The 22,304-nt window shown below is 47.5% G+C and overlaps 1 protein-coding gene across 1 annotated transcript; it reads right to left on the bottom strand.

Annotated features, from left to right (window-relative positions):
• Positions 1-13,580: 13,580 nt before the first annotated feature.
• LOC146858299 (uncharacterized) lies at positions 13,581-15,619 on the bottom strand. The gene has a single exon (XM_085647115.1). The coding sequence runs from the start codon at positions 15,459-15,461 to the stop codon at positions 13,581-13,583; it is 1,881 nt and encodes a 626-aa protein (XP_085503241.1). The 5' UTR covers positions 15,462-15,619.
• Positions 15,620-22,304: the final 6,685 nt, after the last annotated feature.

Raw genomic sequence — 22,304 nt, 5'->3', positions numbered from 1 at the left:
ATTTTAAAAGAAGGCACTGTTCTAATGAGACTGTTTTTTAGATTATACATATACATGTTCCCCCAGTGTTGTGGAATTTGGGTAAGTCCTTGGTTGTTGGTGATACCAACTTACGAGTGTCAAGTCATCAAGACCTCCGTGGGCCCATGTATATGTACTTTCTGCAACACCATTTCTTTCTAACAGTGGCTTCTTTAACCCCTTGTATGCCCATGACGAGCTGGACTCGTCATGGAGCACAGTCGCGCTGTACCCATGACAAGTCCAGCTCGTCATGAGGCATAACCTAGGGAATCCCTCTGGTGCGGGCACCAGAGGGATTCCCTTTCTGCAAGAACAGCCTCGGGAGCTGGGGAAGAGCTTCGCCAGCACCCGAGGCCCCCCCCCCCCTTTCACTGTAATGACGATCGGCGCGCACGTCGCGCCGACATCATTACAGTGAAAGTGAAACTGAAATGAGCCAAGAGGCTCATTTCAGGTTTCACTTTGTACGTGCTCAGGGGGCTATCTCAGCCCCCTGAGCACGTAGAAAGATGGGTGAGGTATCGTTGGAAAGGGGAGAATCTCCCCTTTCCAATGGTACCCCTCCACAGTGGATCCCTGCATGGGGATCGCCACAGGAGGGCGATCCCCAAGCAGGGATCCACCCACTAGACACCAGGGAGGGGGGAGCGGCCCCTTGGGCAAGGGCCTTTGCTCCCCCCTGTTTATTTTTAGGAAATGTAGTCTTTTTGCCCCCCCTGGGGGGCAGATGGGGGCATTAGCCCCCAATCTGCCCCCCGGGGGTAAAAAGCCCACTAGACACCAGGGAAGTTCTGTATAAAAAGAAATAGGGGTGGGGGCTGCCCAAAACGGGCAGGCCCATGCCCCCCCCCCAATTACTATAGTCTTTCTGCCCCCCCCGGGGGGCAGATGGGGCATTGGCCCCTAATCTGCCCCTCCGGGGGGGCAGAAAGCCCACTAGACACCAGGGAAGTTCTGTATAAAAAGAAATAGGGGTGGGGGCTGCCCAAAACGGGCAGGCCCATGCCCCCCCCAATTACTACAGTCTTTCTGCCCTCCCGGGGGGCATATGGGGCATTGGCCCCTAAGCTGCCCCTCCGGGGGGGCAGAAAGCCCACTAAACACCAGGGACTAGTCTTTAGTTTTATTTTTAGGGTGGGGGCTGCCCGCAACGGGCACGCCAATGCCCCCGCCCACCACCATTACAGCCTTTCTGCCCCCCCTGGGGGGCACATGGGGCATCGGCCCCCAATCTGCCCCCCCGGGGGGGCAAAAAGCCCACTAGACACCAGGGAATTGTAAAAAAAAAAAAATAGGGGTGGGGCTGCCCAAAATGGGCAGGCCCATGCCCCCCCCAATTACTACAGTCTTTCTGTCCCCTCAGGGGGCAGATGGGGCATTGGCCCCTAATCTGCCCCTTCGGGGGGGGCAGAAAGCCCACTAAACACCAGGGATTAGTCTTTAGTTTTATTTTTAGGGTGGGGGCTGCCCGCAACGGGCACGCCAATGCCCCCACCCACCCACCACCATTACAGCCTTTCTGCCCCCCCTGGGGGGCAGATGGGGCATCGGCCCCCAATCTGCCCCCCGGGGGGGCAAAAAGCCCACTAAACACCAGGGATTTTTTTTGCGCAATTGTTTTTAGGGTGTGGGCTGCCCGAAATGGGCACGCCAATGCCCCCACTCTCCCCCCCACAAAAATGTCAGTCTTTCTGCCCCCCAGGAGGCAGATGGGAGATGTAGCCCCCAATCTGGCCCCCCTGGGGGCGCAGAATACCCACTAGAAACCATGGATTTTTTTGTTTTATTAGTGTAGGGGTAGGGGCTCCCCAAAATGGGCATGACAATACCCCACCCCACCCCCAGAGAAATTCCAGTCTTTCTGCCCCCCCGGGAGGGCAGATGGTGGCAGTGGCCCCTGATCTGCCCCCTGGGGGGGCAGAAAGCCCAGTAGGCGCCAGCGAGTATGCAGGCTTTTTTTATGCGTGGGGGCTGCCCAAAATGGTCATACCAATGCCCCCACCCCTACAAAAAAAAGCCACAGTCTTTTTGCCCCTTTAGGGGCATATCAGGATGACACCCCCTTCCCCGATTCCCCCTCAGGGCAGCAGAAAGCCCACTGGGCTCCGATTTGTTTTTAGCAATGTGCATACCTGTGGATTTTGGGCCCTAGCGCAGTTGGCACGTAGGCAAACCTAGCAAAACTGTACATTCTTTAAAACTAGACACCGAGGGGAATCCTGGATGGGGTGACTTCACTGGCTCTCACCAGTTTCTGTTACCCAGAATCCATTGCAAACCTAAAAATGTGTTCAAAATAACACATTTTCCTCACATTTCTTTGTCGGAAAGTTCTGGAATCTGCATGGGTCCACAAAATTCCACCCACCCTGCGTTCCCCAAAGTCTTCAGAGAAAAATGGTACCTCACTTGCGTGGGTAGGCATAGTGCCCGCGTCAGGCAAGGGCCCAAAACCTATTGAGGAGACATCAAAATTACCTATCACAAAACAACCTGGTTTTGCAAAGGGGGTCCTATGAGTTTTTGGCCCCGGGCTTGGCGGCCACCTAGGGAAACCTACCAAACCCACACATTTCTGAAAACTAGACACCCGGGGGATTCCAGGGAGGTATGGCTTGCATGGATCCCCCAACGTTTCCTTACCCAGAATGCCCTGCAAACCTCAAATTTAGCTGAAAAAATCACCTTTTTCACACATTTTTGTGTGGGAAAGTTGTGGCATCACCGGGCTGACACAAATTTCCTACCACCCAGCGTTCCCCCGGGTCTCCCGATAAAAACTGTGCCTCACTCGTGTGGGAGGCCCAAGTACCCGCGACAGGCAAGGCCCCAAAACGTATTGAGGCGACAGGAAAATTGCCTACCTCAAAACGACCTGGGTTTGCAAGGGGGGTCATCTGGGTTTTTGGCCCGGTGCTCGGCGGCCACCTAGGGGAACCTACCAAACCCACACATTTCTGAAAACTAGACACCCGGGGGATTCCAGGGAGGTATGGCTTGCATGGATCCCCTAACGTTTCCTCCTTACCCAGAATGCCCTGCAAACCTCAAATTTAGCTGAAAAAATCACCTTTTTCACACATTTTTGTGTGGAAAAGTTGTGGCATCACCGGGCTGACACAAATTTCCTACCACCCAGCGATCCCCCGGGTCTCCCGATAAAAACGGTGCCTCACTCGTGTGGGAGGCCCAAGTACCCGCGACCGGCAAGGCCCCAAAACGTATTGAGGCGACATGAAAATTGCCTACCTCAAAACGACCTGGTTTTGCAAGGGGGGTCACCTGGGTTTTTGGCCCGGTGCTCGGCGGCCACCTAGGGGAATCTACCAAACCCACACATTTCTGAAAACTAGACACCCAGGGGATCCAGGGAGGTATGGCTTGCGTGGATCCCCCAACTTTTCCTTACCCAGAATGCCCTGCAAACCTCAAATTTAGCTGAAAAAATCACCTTTTTCACACATTTTTGTGTGGGAAAGTTGAGGCATCACCGGGCTGACACAAATTTCCTACCACCCAGCGTTCCCCCGGGTCTCCCGATAAAAACGGTGCCTCACTCGTGTGGGAGGCCAAAGTACCCGCGACAGGCAAGGCCCCAAAACGTATTGAGGCGACATGAAAGTTGCCTACCTCAAAACGACCTGGTTTTGCAAGGGGGGTCACCTGGGTTTTTGGCAACGGTGCTCAGCGGCCACCTAGGGGAACATACCAAACCCACACATTTCTGAAAACTAGACACCCGGGGGATTCCAGGGAGGTATGGCTTGCGTGGATCCCCCAACGTTTTCTTACCCAGAATGCCCTGCAAACCTCAAATTTAGCTGAAAAAATCACCTTTTTCACACATTTTTGTGTGGGAAAGTTGAGGCATCAACGGGCTGACACAAATTTCCTACCACCCAGCGTTCCCCCGGGTCTCCCGACAAAAACGGTGCCTCACTCGTGTGGGAGGCCAGAGTACCCGCGACAGGCAAGGCCCCAAAACGTATTGAGGCGACATGAAAATTGCCTACCTCAAAACGACCTGGTTTTGCAAGGGGGGTCACCTGGGATTTTGGCAACGGTGCTCAGCGGGAACCTACCAAACCCACACATTTCTGAAAACTAGACACCCGGGGGATTCCAGGGAGGTATGGCTTGCGTGGATCCCCCAATGTTTCCTTACCCAGAATGCCCTGCAAACCTCAAATTTAGCTGAAAAAATCCCCTTTTTCACACATTTTTGTGTGGGAAAGTTGAGGCATCACCAGGCTGACACAAATTTCCTACCACCCAGCGTTCCCCCGGGTCTCCCGATAAAAACGGTGCCTCACTCGTGTGGGAGGCCAAAGTACCCGCGACAGGCAAGGCCCCAAAACGTATTGAGGCGTCATGAAAATTGCCTACCACAAAACGACCTGGTTTTGCAAGGGGGGTCACCTGGGTTTTTGGCCCGGTGCTCAGCGGCCACCTAGGGGAACCTACCAAACCCACACATTTCTGAAAACTAGACACCCGCGGGATTCCAGGGAGGTATGGCTTGCATGGATCCCCCAACGTTTCCTTACCCAGAATGCCCTGCAAACCTCAAATTTAGCTGAAAAAATCACCTTTTTCACACATTTTTGTGTGGGAAAGTAGTGGCATCACCGGGCTGACACAAATTTCCTACCACCCAGTGTTCCCCCGGGTCTCCCGATAAAAACGGTGCCTCACTCGTGTGGGAGGCCCAAGTACCTGCGACAGGCAAGGCCCCAAAACGTATTGAGGCGACATGAAAATCGCCTACCTCAAAACGACCTGGTTTTGCAAGGGGGGTCATCTGGGTTTTTGGCCCGGTGCTCGGCGGCCACCTAGGGGAACATACCAAACCCACACATTTCTGAAAACTAGACACCCGGGGGATTCCAGGGAGGTATGGCTTGCGTGGATCCCCCAACTTTTCCTTACCCAGAATGCCCTGCAAACCTCAAATTTAGCTGAAAGAATCACCTTTTTCACACATTTTTGTGTGGGAAAGTTGAGGCATCACCAGGCTGACACAAATTTCCTACCACCCAGCATTCCCCCGGGTCTCCCGATAAAAACGGTGCCTCACTCGTGTGGGAGGCCAAAGTACCCGCGACAGGCAAGGCCCCAAAACGTATTGAGGCATCATGAAAATTGCCTACCTCAAAACGACCTGGTTTTGCAAGGGGGGTCATCTGGGTTTTTGGCCCGGTGCTCGGCGGCCACCTAGGGGAACATACCAAACCCACACATTTCTGAAAACTAGACACCCGGGGGATTCCAGGGAGGTATGGCTTGCGTGGATCCCCCACCTTTTCCTTACCCAGAATGCCCTGCAAACCTCAAATTTAGCTGAAAGAATCACCTTTTTCACACATTTTTGTGTGGGAAAGTTGAGGCATCACCAGGCTGACACAAATTTCCTACCACCCAGCATTCCCCCGGGTCTCCCGATAAAAACGGTGCCTCACTCGTGTGGGAGGCCAAAGTACCCGCGACAGGCAAGGCCCCAAAACGTATTGAGGCATCATGAAAATTGCCTACCTCAAAACGACCTGGTTTTGCAAGGGGGGTCACCTGGGTTTTTGGCCCGGTGCTCAGCGGCCACCTAGGGGAACCTACCAAACCCACACATTTCTGAAAACTAGACACCCGGGGGATTCCAGGGAGGTATGGCTTGCATGGATCCCCTAAAGTTTCCTTACCCAGAATGCCCTGCAAACCTCAAATTTAGCTGAAAAAATCACCTTTTTCACACATTTTTGTGTGGAAAAGTTGTGGCATCACCGGGCTGACACAAATTTCCTACCACCCAGCGATCCCCCGGGTCTCCCGATAAAAACGGTGCCTCACTCGTGTGGGAGGCCAAAGTACCCTCGACAGGCAAGGCCCCAAAACGTATTGAGGCGACATGAATTTGCCTACCTCAAAACGACCTGGTTTTGCAAGGGGGGTCACCTGGGTTTTTGGCCCGGTGCTCGGCGGCCACCTAGGGGAATCTACCAAACCCACACATTTCTGAAAACTAGACACCCAGGGGATCCAGGGAGGTATGGCTTGCGTGGATCCCCCAACTTTTCCTTACCCAGAATGCCCTGCAAACCTCAAATTTAGCTGAAAAAATCACCTTTTTCACACATTTTTGTGTGGGAAAGTTGAGGCATCACCGGGCTGACACAAATTTCCTACCACCCAGAGTTCCCCCGGGTCTCCCGATAAAAACGGTGCCTCACTCGTGTGGGAGGCCAAAGTACCCGCGACAGGCAAGGCCCCAAAACGTATTGAGGCGACATGAAAGTTGCCTACCTCAAAACGACCTGGTTTTGCAAGGGGGGTCACCTGGGTTTTTGGCAACGGTGCTCAGCGGCCACCTAGGGGAACATACCAAACCCACACATTTCTGAAAACTAGACACCCGGGGGATTCCAGGGAGGTATGGCTTGCGTGGATCCCCCAACGTTTTCTTACCCAGAATGCCCTGCAAACCTCAAATGTAGCTGAAAAAATCACCTTTTTCACACATTTTTGTGTGGGAAAGTTGAGGCATCAACGGGCTGACACAAATTTCCTACCACCCAGCGTTCCCCAGGGTCTCCCGACAAAAACGGTGCCTCACTCGTGTGGGAGGCCAGAGTACCCGCGACAGGCAAGGCCCCAAAACGTATTGAGGCGACATGAAAATTGCCTACCTCAAAACGACCTGGTTTTGCAAGGGGGGTCACCTGGGATTTTGGCAACGGTGCTCAGCGGCCACCTAGGGGAACCTACCAAACCCACACATTTCTGAAAACTAGACACCCGGGGGATTCCAGGGAGGTATGGCTTGCGTGGATCCCCCAACGTTTCCTTACCCAGAATGCCCTGCAAACCTCAAATTTAGCTGAAAAAATCCCCTTTTTCACACATTTTTGTGTGGGAAAGTTGAGGCATCACCAGGCTGACACAAATTTCCTACCACCCAGCGTTCCCCCGGGTCTCCCGATAAAAACGGTGCCTCACTCGTGTGGGAGGCCAAAGTACCCGCGACAGGCAAGGCCCCAAAACGTATTGAGGCGTCATGAAAATTGCCTACCTCAAAACGACCTGGTTTTGCAAGGGGGGTCACCTGGGTTTTTGGCCCGGTGCTCAGCGGCCACCTAGGGGAACCTACCAAACCCACACATTTCTGAAAACTAGACACCCGGGGGATTCCAGGGAGGTATGGCTTGCATGGATCCCCCAACGTTTCCTTACCCAGAATGCCCTGCAAACCTCAAATTTAGCTGAAAAAATCACCTTTTTCACACATTTTTGTGTGGGAAAGTTGTGGCATCACCGGGCTGACACAAATTTCCTACTACCCAGTGTTCCCCCGGGTCTCCCGATACAAACGGTGCCTCACTCGTGTGGGAGGCCCAAGTACCTGCGACAGGCAAGGCCCCAAAACGTATTGAGGCGACATGAAAATTGCCTACCTCAAAACGACCTGGTTTTGCAAGGGGGGTCACCTGGGTTTTTGGCCCGGTGCTCGGCGGCCACCTAGGGGAATCTACCAAACCCACACATTTCTGAAAACTAGACACCCGGGGGATTCCAGGGAGGTATGGCTTGCGTGGATCCCCCAACGTTTCCTTACCCAGAATGCCCAGCAAACCTCAAATTTAGCTGAAAAAATCACCTTTTTCACACATTTTTGTGTGGGAAAGTTGAGGCATCACCGGGCTGACACAAATTTCCTACCACCCAGCGTTCCCCTGGGTCTCCCGATAAAAACGGTGCCTCACTCGTGTGGGAGGCCAAAGTACCCGCGACAGGCAAGGCCCCAAAACGTATTGAGGCGACACGAAAGTTGCCTACCTCAAAACGACCTGGTTTTGCAAGGGGGGTCACCTGGGTTTTTGGCAACGGTGCTCAGCGGCCACCTAGGGGAACCTACCAAACCCACACATTTCTGAAAACTAGACACCCAGGGGATTCCAGGGAGGTATGGCTTGCGTGGATCCCCCAACGTTTCCTTACCCAGAATGCCCTGCAAACCTCAAATTTAGCTGAAAAAATCACCTTTTTCACACATTTTTGTGTGGGAAAGTTGTGGTATCACCGGGCTGACACGAATTTCCTACCACCCAGCGTTCCCCTGGGTCTCCCGACAAAAACGGTGCCTCACTCGTGTGGGAGGCCCAAGTACCCGCGACAGGCAAGGCACCAAAACGTATTGAGGCGACATGAAAATTGCCTACCTCAAAACGACCTGGTTTTGCAAGGGGGGTCACCTGGGTTATTGGCCCGGTGCTCGGCGGCCACCTAGGGGAATCTACCAAACCCACACATTTCTGAAAACTAGACACCCGGGGGATTCCAGGGAGGTATGGCTTGCGTGGATCCCCCAACGTTTCCTTATCCAGAATGCCCTGCAAACCTCAAATTTAGCTGACAAAATCACCTTTTTCACACATTTTTGTGTGGGAAAGTTGAGGCATCAACGGGCTGACACAAATTTCCTACCACCCAGCGTTCCCCCGGGTCTCCCGACAAAAACGGTGCCTCACTCATGTGGGAGGCCCAAGTACCCGCGACAGGCAAGGCCCCAAAACGTATTGAGGCGACATGAAAATTGCCTACCTATAAACGACCTGGTTTTGCAAGGGGGGTCACCTGGGTTTTTGGCAACGGTGCTCAGCGGCCACCTAGGGGAACCTACCAAACCCACACATTTCTGAAAACTAGACACCCGGGGGATTCCAGGGAGGTATGGCTTGAGTGGATCCCCCAACGTTTCCTTACCCAGAATGCCCTACAAACCTCAAATTTAGCTGAAAAAATGACCTTTTTCACACATTTTTGTGTGGGAAAGTTGTGGCATCACCGGGCTGACACAAATTTCCTACCACCCAGCGTTCCCCCGGGTCTCCCGATAAAAACGGTGCCTCACTCGTGTGGGAGGCCCAAGTACCCGCGACAGGCAAGGCCCCAAAACGTATTGAGGCGACATGAAAATTGCCTACCTCAAAACGACCTGGTTTTGCAAGGGGGGTCACCTGGGTTTTTGGCCCGGTGCTCGGCGGCCACCTAGGGGAATCTACCAAACCCACACATTTCTGAAAACTAGACACCTGCGGGATTCCAGGGAGGTATGGCTTGCGTGGATCCCCCAACGTTTCCTTACCCAGAATGCCCTGCAAACCTCAAATTTAGCTGAAAAAATCACCTTTTTCGCACATTTTTGTGTGGGAAAGTTGAGGCATCACCGGGCTGACACAAATTTCCTACCACCCAGCGTTCCCCCGGGTCTCCCAATAAAAACTGTGCCTCACTCGTGTGGGAGGCCAAAGTACCCGCGACAGGCAAGGCCCCAAAACGTATTGAGGCGACATGAAAGTTGCCTACCTCAAAACGACCTGGTTTTGCAAGGGGGGTCACCTGGGTTTTTGGCAACGGTGCTCAGCGGCCACCTAGGGGAACATACCAAACCCACACATTTCTGAAAACTAGTCACCCAGGGGATTCCAGGGAGGTATGGCTTGCGTGGATCCCCCAACGTTTCCTTACCCAGAATGCCCTGCAAACCTCAAATTTAGCTGAAAAAATCACCTTTTTCACACATTTTTGTGTGGGAAAGTTGTGGTATCACCGGGCTGACACAAATTTCCTACCACCCAGCGTTCCCCCGGGTCTCCCGACAAAAACGGTGCCTCACTCGTGTGGGAGGCCCAAGTACCCGCGACAGGCAAGGCCCCAAAACGTATTGAGGCGACATGAAAATTGCCTACCTCAAAACGACCTGGTTTTGCAAGGGGGGTCACCTGGGTTTTTGGCAACGGTGCTCAGCGGCCACCTAGGGGAACCTACCAAACCCACAGATTTCTGAAAACTAGACACCCGGGAGATTACAGGGAGGTATGGCTTGCGTGGATCCCCCAACGTTTCCTTACCCAGAATGCCCTGCAAACCTCAAATTTAGCTGAAAAAATCACCTTTTTCACACATTTTTGTGTGGGAAAGTTGTGGCATCACCGGGCTGACACAAATTTCCTACCACCCAGCGTTCCCCCGGGTCTCCCAATAAAAACGGTGCCTCACTCGTGTGGGAGGCCCAAGTACCCGCGACAGGCAAAGCCCCAAAACGTATTGAGGCGACATGAATATTGCCTACCTCAAAACGACCTGGTTTTGCAAGGGGGGTCACCTGGGATTTTGGCAACGGTGCTCAGCGGCCACCTAGGGGAACCTACCAAACCCACACATTTCTGAAAACTAGACACCCAGGGGATTCCAGGGAGGTATGGCTTGCGTGGATCCCCCAACGTTTCCTTACCCAGAATGCCCTGCAAACCTCAAATTTACCTGAAAAAATCACCTTTTTCACACATTTTTGTGTGGGAAAGTTGTGGTATCACCGGGCTGACACAAATTTCCTACCACCCAGCGTTCCCCCGGGTCTCCCGACAAAAACGGTGCCTCACTCGTGTGGGAGGCCCAAGTACCCGCGACAGGCAAGGCCCCAAAACGTATTGAGGCGACATGAAAATTGCCTACCTCAAAACGACCTGGTTTTGCAAGGGGGGGTCACCTGGGTTTTTGGCCCGGTGCTCGGCGGCCACCTAGAGGAATCTACCAAACCCACACATTTCTGAAAACTAGACACCCGGGGGATTCCAGGGAGGTATGGCTTGCGTGGATCCCCCAACGTTTCCTTACCCAGGATGCCCTGCAAACCTCAAATTTAGCTGAAAAAATGACCTTTTTCACACATTTTTGTGCGGGAAAGTTGTGGCATCACCAGGCTGACACAAATTTCCTACCACCCAGCGTTCCCCCGGGTCTCCCGATAAAAACGGTGCCTCACTCGTGTGGGAGGCCCAAGTACCCGCGACAGGCAAGGCCCCAAAACGTATTGAGGCGACATGAAAATTGCCTACCTCAAAACGACCTGGTTTTGCAAGGGGGGTCACCTGGGTTTTTGGCACGGTGCTCGGCGGTCACCTAGGGGAATCTACCAAACCCACACATTTCTGAAAACTAGACACCTGCGGGATTCCAGGGAGGTATGGCTTGCGTGGATCCCCCAACGTTTCCTTACCCAGAATGCCCTGCAAACCTCAAATTTAGCTGAAAAAATCACCTTTTTCACACATTTTTGAGTGGGAAAGTTGAGGCATCACCGGGCTGACACAAATTTCCTACCACCCAGCGTTCCCCCGGGTCTCCCGATAAAAACGGTGCCTCACTCGTGTGGGAGGCCAAAGTACCCGCGACAGGCAAGGCCCCAAAACGTATTGAGGCGACATGAAAGTTGCCTACCTCAAAACGACCTGGTTTTGCAAGGGGGGTCACCTGGGTTTTTGGCAACGGTGCTCAGCGGCCACCTCGGGAACCTACCAAACCCACACATTTCTGAAAAGTAGACACCCAGGGGATTCCAGGGAGGTATGGCTTGCGTGGATCCCCCAACGTTTCCTTACCCAGAATGCCCTGCAAACCTCAAATTTAGCTGAAAAAATCACCTTTTTCATACATTTTTGTGTGGGAAAGTTGTGGTATCACCGGGCTGACACAAATTTCCTACCACCCAGCGTTCCCCAGGGTCTCCCGACAAAAACGGTGCCTCACTCGTGTGGGAGGCCCAAGTACCCGCGACAGGCAAGGCCCCAAAACGTATTGAGGTGACATGAAAATTGCCTACCTCAAAACGACCTGGTTTTGCAAGGGGGGTCACCTGGGTTTTTGGCAACGGTGCTCAGCGGCCACCTAGGGGAACCTACCAAACCCACACATTTCTGAAAACTAGACACCCGGGAGATTCCAGGGAGGTATGGCTTGCGTGGATCCCCCAACGTGTCCTTACCCACAATGCCCTGCAAACCTCACATTTAGCTGAAAAAATCACCTTTTTCACACATTTTTGTGTGGGAAAGTTGTGGCATCACCGGGCTGACACAAATTTCCTACCACCCAGCGTTCCCCCGTGTCTCCCAATAAAAACGGTGCCTCACTCGTGTGGGAGGCCCAAGTACCTGCGACAGGCAAGGCCCCAAAACGTATTGAGGCGACATGAATATTGCCTACCTCAAAACGACCTGGTTTTGCAAGGGGGGTCACCTGGGTTTTTGGCCCGGTGCTCGGCGGTCACCTAGGGGAATCTACCAAACCCACACATTTCTGAAAACTAGACACCCGGGGGATTCCAGGGAGGTATGGCTTGCGTGGATCCCCCAACGTTTCCTTACCCAGAATGCCCTGCAAACCTCAAATTTAGCTGAAAAAATTGCCTTTTTCACATATTTTTGTGTGGGAAAGTTGAGGCATCACCGGGCTGACATAAATTTCCTACCACCCAGCGTTCCCCCAGGTCTCCCGATAAAAACGGTGCCTCACTCGTGTGGGAGGCCCAAGTACCCGCGACAGGCAAGGCCCCAAAACGTAGTGAGGCGCACTACATTTAGGACCCTTGCCTGTTGAGGCGCGGCTGAAGTCGAATACTACATTTAGTGGTTAACCTGTCTTTTTATAGCATTCGAAGACTATTTTATGCTTATTTTAGTATTCAGTAGTATTCTTTTTGGGAAGGCTAGTGCATGAAGACTACTGATATGTAAGTGATATTTCTTGAACACTAACAGAATACTAAGCAAATACTTATTTGCTAATCATATAGTCTTCATTTACAATGCAGAACATTTAGTGAATACAAACAATTTGAATACTACTGGACCACTATTAACATTCTACTCAAGCTTCTGAATCGTAGCAGAATTGTGAACCATTAAATATTAAAAAGATGTCCAAAGCATTTTGTGTCCAAACTGTTAAAGCGAAACCGAGCGGTATGGCTAGGTTAATAATATATCACATTATTAACAAATAAACAGGTGCACTAGCAGATGCTTAGTTACACATGTATAGGTCGGAGGATCTTACAACTTCCTCCATTAATATATTAGTATGAATTAATGGTCAAAGTATCCCAGCACTTATGACCATTTGTTCATATGACTATGGTTTATTTTCAACAGTCCAAAGATTACAATAAAGTAAAAGTATATGGGTTTTTATCAGTAACACAAGGAACAATCTCCACATATGACTGAGACGCATAGCCCACCTTAATTTGTCAATGAAAACTCTTTAAACTAAATGGTTAGCAGAAATTTAATTTTCTTATTGATAATAGTACACAACAGTGTGAATTTCCTATGGATAGATGTGGCAAAATCTAGCTTTTACACAACATTTAAAATGTATTTAAAATGTACTTAAAATGTACTTATAAAAACATTTTGTAAAAGTAAACACATAGCCTTACGGGTGCCCTGGTAATTACTTGTTTACAGTGAGGGAGAGGCCGGGTTGCAGTTAAAAGTGCCGAAATGTATGGTATAGACCTTTTAAACATCTAGGCAAGTAGATTTTGGTAGGGATACGTATCACAAGGTCAATCTTAGAATCAAGTACATAACTTTCCATTAAACAATAGAGAGAATCCAGGTGACCACATACTGTGTTACATAACAGACAATGTAGTTCAATCCACTACTTAGAGAAAGTGGCTCCTATATCATGTTGTGGTACTGCTAATACAACAGCATCCACTAATCTCTCTCATAGTGATTTGGAAATTCGCATACAAATGACAATTTTGTGGTACAAACAAAGCAGCAACTTCCTAGTATTTCCGAAATATACACTGCAATTGTCTGGTTCCAACTTGGATTAACTTGATGGACATTGCAGTCACTGGAATATGTGTTTATACAAGGCATCGGATTTAATAGTGCCAAGTTGTGAGTTTTTCTATTTATGTCTGTGACCTGGATAAATTTCAACACTTTTCCAAACTGCATTTGTGAATTATCTAAATATTTTATTGTACTTTGGTCCCGTCTGACTAGTTTGTTGTAGTTTGCTGCATACACATAGCAATAACCCTTCCTTAAACTAATTTTATCATATGATGCTACTTTCCTTTCGAAGTATACAGATACTCTTTTTTGCGCTGCCAGGAACTCATCATTTGTTAAATCTTTTATAGTCACTTTCCCCATTTGAAAGCACCCATCAATTATCTCCATTCTCTCCACACGTATCGATGGATCCATAAGTCTATTGACTGCATTTTCTATCTCGCTATCAATATTATAGGTTGCTTTTAGTAATGGTATCATCTGAATTAATGTCACAGTATTTAGGATTTGCATTTCTACATTTTGTGTTCCAGAGATGTGGGACACTATGTAGCCATTTAGGTCTTCAAAATGAAAACAGTTATTTGAAAAGAGTGGGCCATTGTGACGTACACAGTCTGAAAGATGCACTAACTGATGAATATTCATAGTCATGAACCTCTGATCATACAGGTCTCCAAAAAATTTGACAAAGGTGAGCAAGCAAGTCTCTGCTCGGTCGATTTCTGAAAATGTTAGACTTTCTTTATCTAGTAAATATATTCCTTTTGAGAAGAGGCAAAAATGTATAAATAACTGATTGGGTAATACATCAGCTAGTACTGGAATTCCCCAGAAGAGCAAGAAGTTTCTGTATTCAGAGGATTTCCATAAATGGACATCTTCAAGGCTACGAGGAGGTCTTGATATGTTAAGTGGAGGCTTGATCGCCTGTAATCTCTTGCTAACAAGTTCTCTGTAAGAGTGTGCTGAAAAGCATGACTTCTCATATTGCTTCCCGAACCATAATGTGAGCATTAGTTTCATTACACCAGCGCAGACCCCATGCATATAATCTAAACGAAATCCCTTAATACATGGGAAAAGGGAAAGGAACAGAAACCGGAAAGGGCCTTTCACACCACGAACTGAATATTCATGTTCACCCTGTTGTATTTTAGCTAATGTTTCATTTATATCATTCTTCAGATTTTCTGTTGTTCGTGGTGGTCCTTTAGGATCATCATCATTGTAAGGAAAAACATGACAATGCCCCATTCCAGATCTTGAAGTCATGCCTGGCTGTAAACAGGACCAACAGCTAAATTTCCCATTGAACTGCTTACTGTTGGTAACCAAACAACGAGCTGGTAGATCACAAGTACATGAAAGTAGTGCAGCACGACATACAAAAACAGAGCCTGTATGATCTGTAAACATAACTCCATTTTCCAACTGACTCAATTCCTCAGTTAAAGGATGTAGGTATGTCCACATATATGGCTTTCTTTGCCCAATCCAAATTCCATAGACAAGCATGTTTTCTTTTGCTTTGCGTTTTGTTATGGAGAGCTCATTAATCATCAAATACACAGGCCACATACTTAGTTTACTACTTTTAAAAATGTTCACTCCATCTGTGTTCAGAACAAAAGAGATATTGTTTTCATTACTTAATATCCCCTCATCAAACAGGTTTTTATATCCAATTCCATCATAAACATCACCTATTACAGAGTTTCCATTCTGTTTGTAGTGTTCATATCTGTGGGTTCTCACTTCCTCCGTAAAATCTCTCCTCTTAAACATAGTATTTAGCTGTTCAATTATGGAATGTTGGACAAAAAATGCAACAGCACCAGGCTCTGTAAGATCCTTTAGACAATGGGTGTTAGTGCATATCTTTTCATTATCGCTGATGCTTTCATAGCAAGAGGAACAGTAGTTTCTTATCTTAGGAATAGTGATGTATTTTTTATAAACATCTTAAGTTTGAATAACGAGTTAATCATTTTATTAGGCACTGGTAAAATGCAGCAGATTAAGTCCAGTAGTGCCCCTAATGCCTCATCAGAAATTCTAAATCTAACCGCAAAGCAAATGATAAGCAGTAGGACAGCTTGCACAGTGTGTCGTGAACCTTTAAATAAAAAATTGTCTTCTTGGATTTCATGACTTTTAGAATTATTAATTTCGCCCTCATTTACAATAGTTATATTGTTTACAACATTCTCTGTAAGGTCTTGTGCTTCAAAACCGATTTCATTGTCTTCTGGATCAAAATTATTTTCTCTTTCATCTGCATATTCATTCTGATGCCCAGATGTGTGTAATTCCTCATAAGCCTCTTCATCAAAATCATATGTTGGAGTACGTAAATTATATTCCATAGTAAAGGATGAGACTACTTCAGTTTCTAACTCTTTAGGATCTGTGCATAAAAAAAAGAAAACATGCATTGAAGCCTATTAGAAATAAGTTTATTAACATTCCCTAAATGAAGTATTGTGCAGTACAGAAAATCCATTCACTTATTAACACACCATCCATGGGGATGTCAGTTAACACAGAATAAAGTTGTCTGATGAGGTAACAGGGTGGGATGTGATAATATAGTTCTACCTTGATCTTTCCTTTAGATTTGTAATCATTTAACCCCTCACACTTGACGTGAAGGGCAATGTCTGTTTGGTGAAAAAGCATTGGTTGCAAAGAGGGAGCTGTTATGGTGCAAATCATTTGTCTCAAAACCACTTTCTTTAACATCGTACCCTGAGGAGAAAGGTTTTCGTAGATGCCTATGTGTACAAGCTTTCTGTAGTAGCATAATTTGTAAAGGAGCATAGAGAGCATGGCAGGTCAATGTATTCTCATTGAGAGCAATTACACTGGAACACGCACAATTAACAATAAACTATACAATGTCATTAAAAATGTTTTTACCTGTGTTTTCTGATTGACTACATTCATCCTGTACACCTGGTTTATCACCAATTGCATTGGAACGTATGATATTTTTATCTAGGATACCTAAAATTGGTGTTATCATTTTTGTTGTTTCCATTGATTCCTATAAAATAAAGAAACACGCTTATAAAAGTATATCTTCCAAACTGTGCTGGAGGTCAAAATTAATAAGTCTAACAAGATCAGGACTAATAGATATATTTATCCTATTTTTTGTACATTTAGATTATCCTTAATAGTGCTTCAATATAATATAGGCTGTTGCTGGGGGTTATACTAACCAGAGTTCTATAATAAGGGAGATGGCTCTTGACACACAGTACAAATCGTCGAAAAAGGTTTATAGGCTTTTAGAATACTGTGGATAATGGTCTTATTTAAAAAGAGACATACATAAAATGATGGCCCTGCCGAGATTTGTATATGTATTGCATAATACGCCTTTCCAAGTTCAAGACTCATAATTCAACTCAATAAACAGTGAGGTGCATTCCCTGCTGTGGGACGGTGGCCCACCGAGGATTGGACTCAGTAAGCTGACCCGTGGTTGGTATGATGGAGGGATCGCATTGCCACACATCCAGACGTATTATAGGGCAGCGCAATTAGCAAACGTTAATCAATGGTTTGATCAACCGTTAACATTACCAGCGGACCAGATGGAGAGGCTGGTGCTGCAGCTGAGAGGGTATCTCCACGCACTTTACACTGATCCACGAAAACTCACACTAGAGGGTCCCACAGAGGTGATGGTCCGGCAACGGCATGTGACTCTCTCTAAACTAGGGTGGAAAAACAAGCTCACCAAAGACACAACCACTTTGGGGTTCAAAGCAATTGGGGGCCTCAGGCATCAGAAAAGACTTCACTCAGTGGGACCTAATTGGGATTTCCAGGTTGTGAGACCTCCACACGGGTAGAGAGATGATGTCATTTGAACGGCTAGAGAACAAATATGAAGTGGCCAAAACATATTGCCCAAAACAGTGGGGGAAATTTTTGGGATAAATGGAATATATATCGGGGAGTCCCTGCCTCCGGTGGTTGACACAACCCTTGCCATGAATCAAGCAGAAATTATCTGACGGGAACAGCATACCAGGAGATAAGGAGGACAGCGGCCCTGCAAGGCCCTTTGGCAACACTCTGGGGGGGGGAGGGGTGGTACTGCTTAAGCGTGTTTGTAATATTGATGATGTAAAGACGTAATTCTGCGCTGTTACAATAAAAAGATTTATTTTTAAAAAATAGAACCAGAGAATTTATTGTGGAGCGCCCAACATTCCAATGTTCTAATTTTTATTGAATGTTTAGAGCTCCCATCCAGGTAGGGTGAAGGGTGAAGCATCTGAAGTTCCTGAGTGCGCCCCATCTGCAGGGGATCCCGACTGCTGCAGCCAAGTCCAAGTGAATCTGGTGCACACCAAGCAGCCACACTCAGCAGGCGCTGAGTCTCTCACAGGCCAAAGGGAGTGACTAGCGTTCATAACTGGGTGTCAGGCACTATGATATATGTGCTTCAAAAGGTTGGGCTAGAGAGCCCTGTTTTTTATGATTCTCTTATCAGTCTCATCTCCTTCCTAAGATGTGCCCAGGTCCCGTTATGGTGACCTGGCACTAAATCAAAGAGCACCCTTGGAAGTGTACAGGTGAAGCCTAACTCTTCCCTCTCCAGTTTGCGTCTCACCCAGCTTCTAGGAATGCAACAATACACAAATCTGTCTGTGGGATTACTCTATGTCCTCTGCATGTTTCACCAATGCTGGACTGAGTTTTACTATTCATTCATTCCTAAAAACTTTATTTCGGCAATCAAATGCCATAAAAACATCAATAAAACAAGCAATAAAATTCAATGACTTCATAAAATATACACAGTTAAAAAGGTAGTGTTAAAATTCGTTAGAGTGCTAAACAGTAATCCAAATAGTAGAATTGATGTAGCCCCTCCCAGAACCCGAAATGTAGCCAGAAAAATCCAATATTATGATCACTCATACAATTCCTGCAATGTCATTCTACTATTCAAAGGCACACCTACACCCATTCAAACATTCTAAATCACTTACCAATATTAAATGTTTGTGGTATGGACCTCGTTTTTTAGAAAGTCTTTTTTTTGCTCCTGCTTCTGCCATTACTCCTACGATATAAAAAGAATCTTGAGCCATGAACAATTTTGTGCTAAAATAAAAACCTCTATGTATATGTGTACTTATTTACATACACCCTCTGCATACTCTGCAAGACAAATGGATCCACCCTGAATCCAGGAAGACCGTCACACATGCACTCATCACCAACAGGCTGGACTACAGGAACGCTCTCTATGCCGGAATCAACAAATCTCTAATTCACAAGACTGTCCAGAACGCTGCAGCCAGACTCGTCCTCAGCATCCCACAACAAGACCACATTACCCAGCACCTCTACTGGCTCCCCGTCAAAAGGAGAGTGACCTTCAAGCTGCTCACACACGCCTACAAAGCGCCCTCCACAACACCGGACCCCAACACCTCAACAAAAGAATCTCCTTCTTTGCCCCCAGGAGAAAACCACACACAGCAGCATGCTGCCATTTCAATTGAAGGACTCGGTGGTTCCATTTATGATAGGACTGTTTGCATGATATGGCGCAAGCGCACAGACAGTGCTTAGCCCTTGACCCTTGCTTGTACTGTCTACCAAAGTACAAAATGATGTGTCCATCTCCCATCACATAGGTCTCTGGATGCAGACCCTCGATATACACCACCCTTTGGGGTAAAAAGACAATTATGGCCATTTACTATCCTGCCACTAGACGAGAATAGAAACCTTTCTCTTCTCAATACTGAAAACCCTGACTTCGAGATTATTTGCTCCCCTGTGAAATGGATCCAAATAAGAGAAACATTTTTGCTGGAAATGTCGTATTTAAATTCCAAAGTGCAGCATCTGGATTAAAAGGTTAAAAATATGCCAAATAACTAAATAAAGTAACAGGGTGGCAGCAAACTGGCCAGATTGATTTTATTCACACACAAACACAATAGCACCACTTTTTCAGAGTTTGCCAGAGAAGCGCTTTTTTTGTTTGCTTTGTTTTCCCTGGGCTTGCAACAATAGTGCATCAATCCTGGAGGTACTGCAAAGTGTGGATTGAACAAAATGTGTACTGCGCTCTGTGTGCAGGGATGTGGTCTTTTTACCTGCTGCTTACGTTTTGTAAGGATATAAGCAATGGATATTGAAATGGGTCAGGGCCCTCATGTCCTTAACTTTTCAGGCATATCCTCCGCTTCTAGGAAAATTATTTAATCTTCCATGCCTAAAAAACAAAGGAGTTATGACCTTGTGTAATGTAACTGGTGTCCATGTTTAGCGCTCCAATATTTTCGGGTCGAATCCGTGCTACATAAAACTGCAAAAAAAAGTTCAGCAAATCACGTTGTGAATTATCCGTCCGGTTATATCGAGCTTAAAACCTACCATGTGCTCTGCCACCTCTTTCTGCTGCGGTACACTAATGTAAGCACTTGAGCTGCTGGTTAAACAATCCCCAGTGTGAGGCAGAGTCCTGCAGTTGGAAGTGCATGCCTCCATCTGTCCAAACAGAAACAGATGTATGCAGCAGCACAGCTGCCCAGAAGTCATTTTTAGGTCTCGCCTGAGCCAGCGCTTTAGCGCTGCTCTGGCGAGAGCTATAGAAAACGGGGATTTGGAAGTGCAAACGAGTGCTTTTCAGGCCCCCAACTACAGTGCATGTGCGCCGGGCGCGCGCACCAGTTGGCAGCCTGCGTGTACATTTCGCGGGCGCTTTGATGTTCTCAGTGAGCCGCGCGGCGACTGCGAACATCAAAGCGCCCGCGAAATGATTACTTTCACTTTAAAGTTCGCACCTACTTGGCAGACTGGTTCTCTCTTGCTCTTTCCTCCTCTGCTCTCTCTCCTCAGAGTCCGTCCCTCCCCCTGTTGCAGCAGCTGGCATTACACGGGGGAGGGTGGCTCTTCATGCCTACCAGGCCAGTGGCGCTCTTCGTAGTCGCATTAGTGGCACGAAGCGCTTTATAAATTCTATATTGCAGTAGTAATCGGAGTTACACGCCTCAAAGCGCTTCAGCGCCTCGTCAGAGGCAATGAGCGCTATATAAATCCAGTTACAGTACAATATTTCCGCAGAAGCCCCTTATAACGCAACCAAACCTTCTTCGGGGCCCAACTCGTGCAGAAGGCATGAATGGTGTGCTCAGGTGTGGGCCCCAGGGGCCCATACTGAGGCTTGAAGGCCTCACCGGCACCAGCACGCTCCAGGGGCAGGCCTTCCCGTGCAGCCGTCTCTGCACCTCCGTGTCTCTTTGCTTAAACCGAAGCCCCGCTCCCCCCCACCCTCCCCCACTTGTCAGTTATCTCTGGCTTAGGGCTAGTACCATATAACTCTCTCTGCTCTGATAAGGCAGGTATCTGGTTTGAGTTCTCGAAGAACAAACAATAAATTTTTTTATTCTTTCCTTTCTGAAATATTTTACAGCCCTGTTTATGAGGGAATTACCAGACACTATTTATATTAGGGAACGTAAGATGCTTTTCTTAGTCTGTGGTAAAAGACTTCAAAAAGAAAACACCGTTTGCCTGCTATCGAAAAGTACATCTAAAGGAAAATGTGTTGGCTTTTCACTTGCAGATGGAATATTGTATTTTTTATTTTTGTAAAGTGCTGCACAGTGACACATGGTCTTTACTACACGTGATTAGCTTTCATAAGTGGATACATGCAATGTTTAGATTATACTAACATTTACCTAAATAAAGCATCTATCGCCTTAAATTAGACATATATAACAATAGAGTGATAACACAGCCATGTTATACGGTTCCGCGGCTTTTTGGCCCTGTAAAAAGCGGGTGTTACAATAACCTAGTTAAACAAGCATTTGCAATGCAATAGGTCTCGCAGTTATACGAGTTTGAGCTATTGGCATTATAAATGACAGTGCCTTTTATTTATGTTTTAAAAAAACCAAACTTAAATAAAAAGCATTGTCATTTACAATGCCAATAGCTCAAACTCCTATAAATGCGAGACCTATTGCATTGCAAATGCTTGTTCAAAAGGCAGATTAAAACATCTGCCAGAAGCCACTTACGAGGCCGGAGCAGGAGCAGCCCCCTCAGCTGGGCCTGTCACTCCGGGCTAAGAGCAGCAGGGCGGGCGAAAAAGGCTGCATCGCGCACGCGCGTGTTCTGATTGGGCGCTATGACTTTAATATTTGGGCCTCCCTTCTCCCATTACTCAGCTGTTGCACGCGCCCCACTCCCACTTTAAACCTCATTTTCTTTGGTTACTGCTCACAGCTGTCATCAGATTACGAGAAGAAGCAGCCTAGGTCACATTTTTGAGTAGATTGAGCAGGGGGATGTGATCTGTGAGAAATCTCCGCTGAGGCATAATGGAGCACTTTATTAACACACAGTTGTGGGTTAACAACACACATAGGCTCACTGTACTATATCCTCGAAAACATCATGCTAGTAAACAGTATCTCTCCCTCAAGAGCTAAAGCAAAATGCTTGAAGTTGATACACATTTGCACAGCAGATTTTCGGATCAGCGTTAAGATGCACCAATGATTTCCCAACACACAGAGTATTTTCATTTAAACATCTGCAAGGATGTATTATTTATGCCTTACGTCCAAGGCAAGC

This window comes from Triturus cristatus, chromosome 3_2 (genome assembly GCF_964204655.1).
Source record: "Triturus cristatus chromosome 3_2, aTriCri1.1, whole genome shotgun sequence".
NCBI lineage: Eukaryota > Metazoa > Chordata > Amphibia > Caudata > Salamandridae > Triturus > Triturus cristatus.
This window is presented reverse-complemented; position numbering and strand designations above follow the sequence as displayed.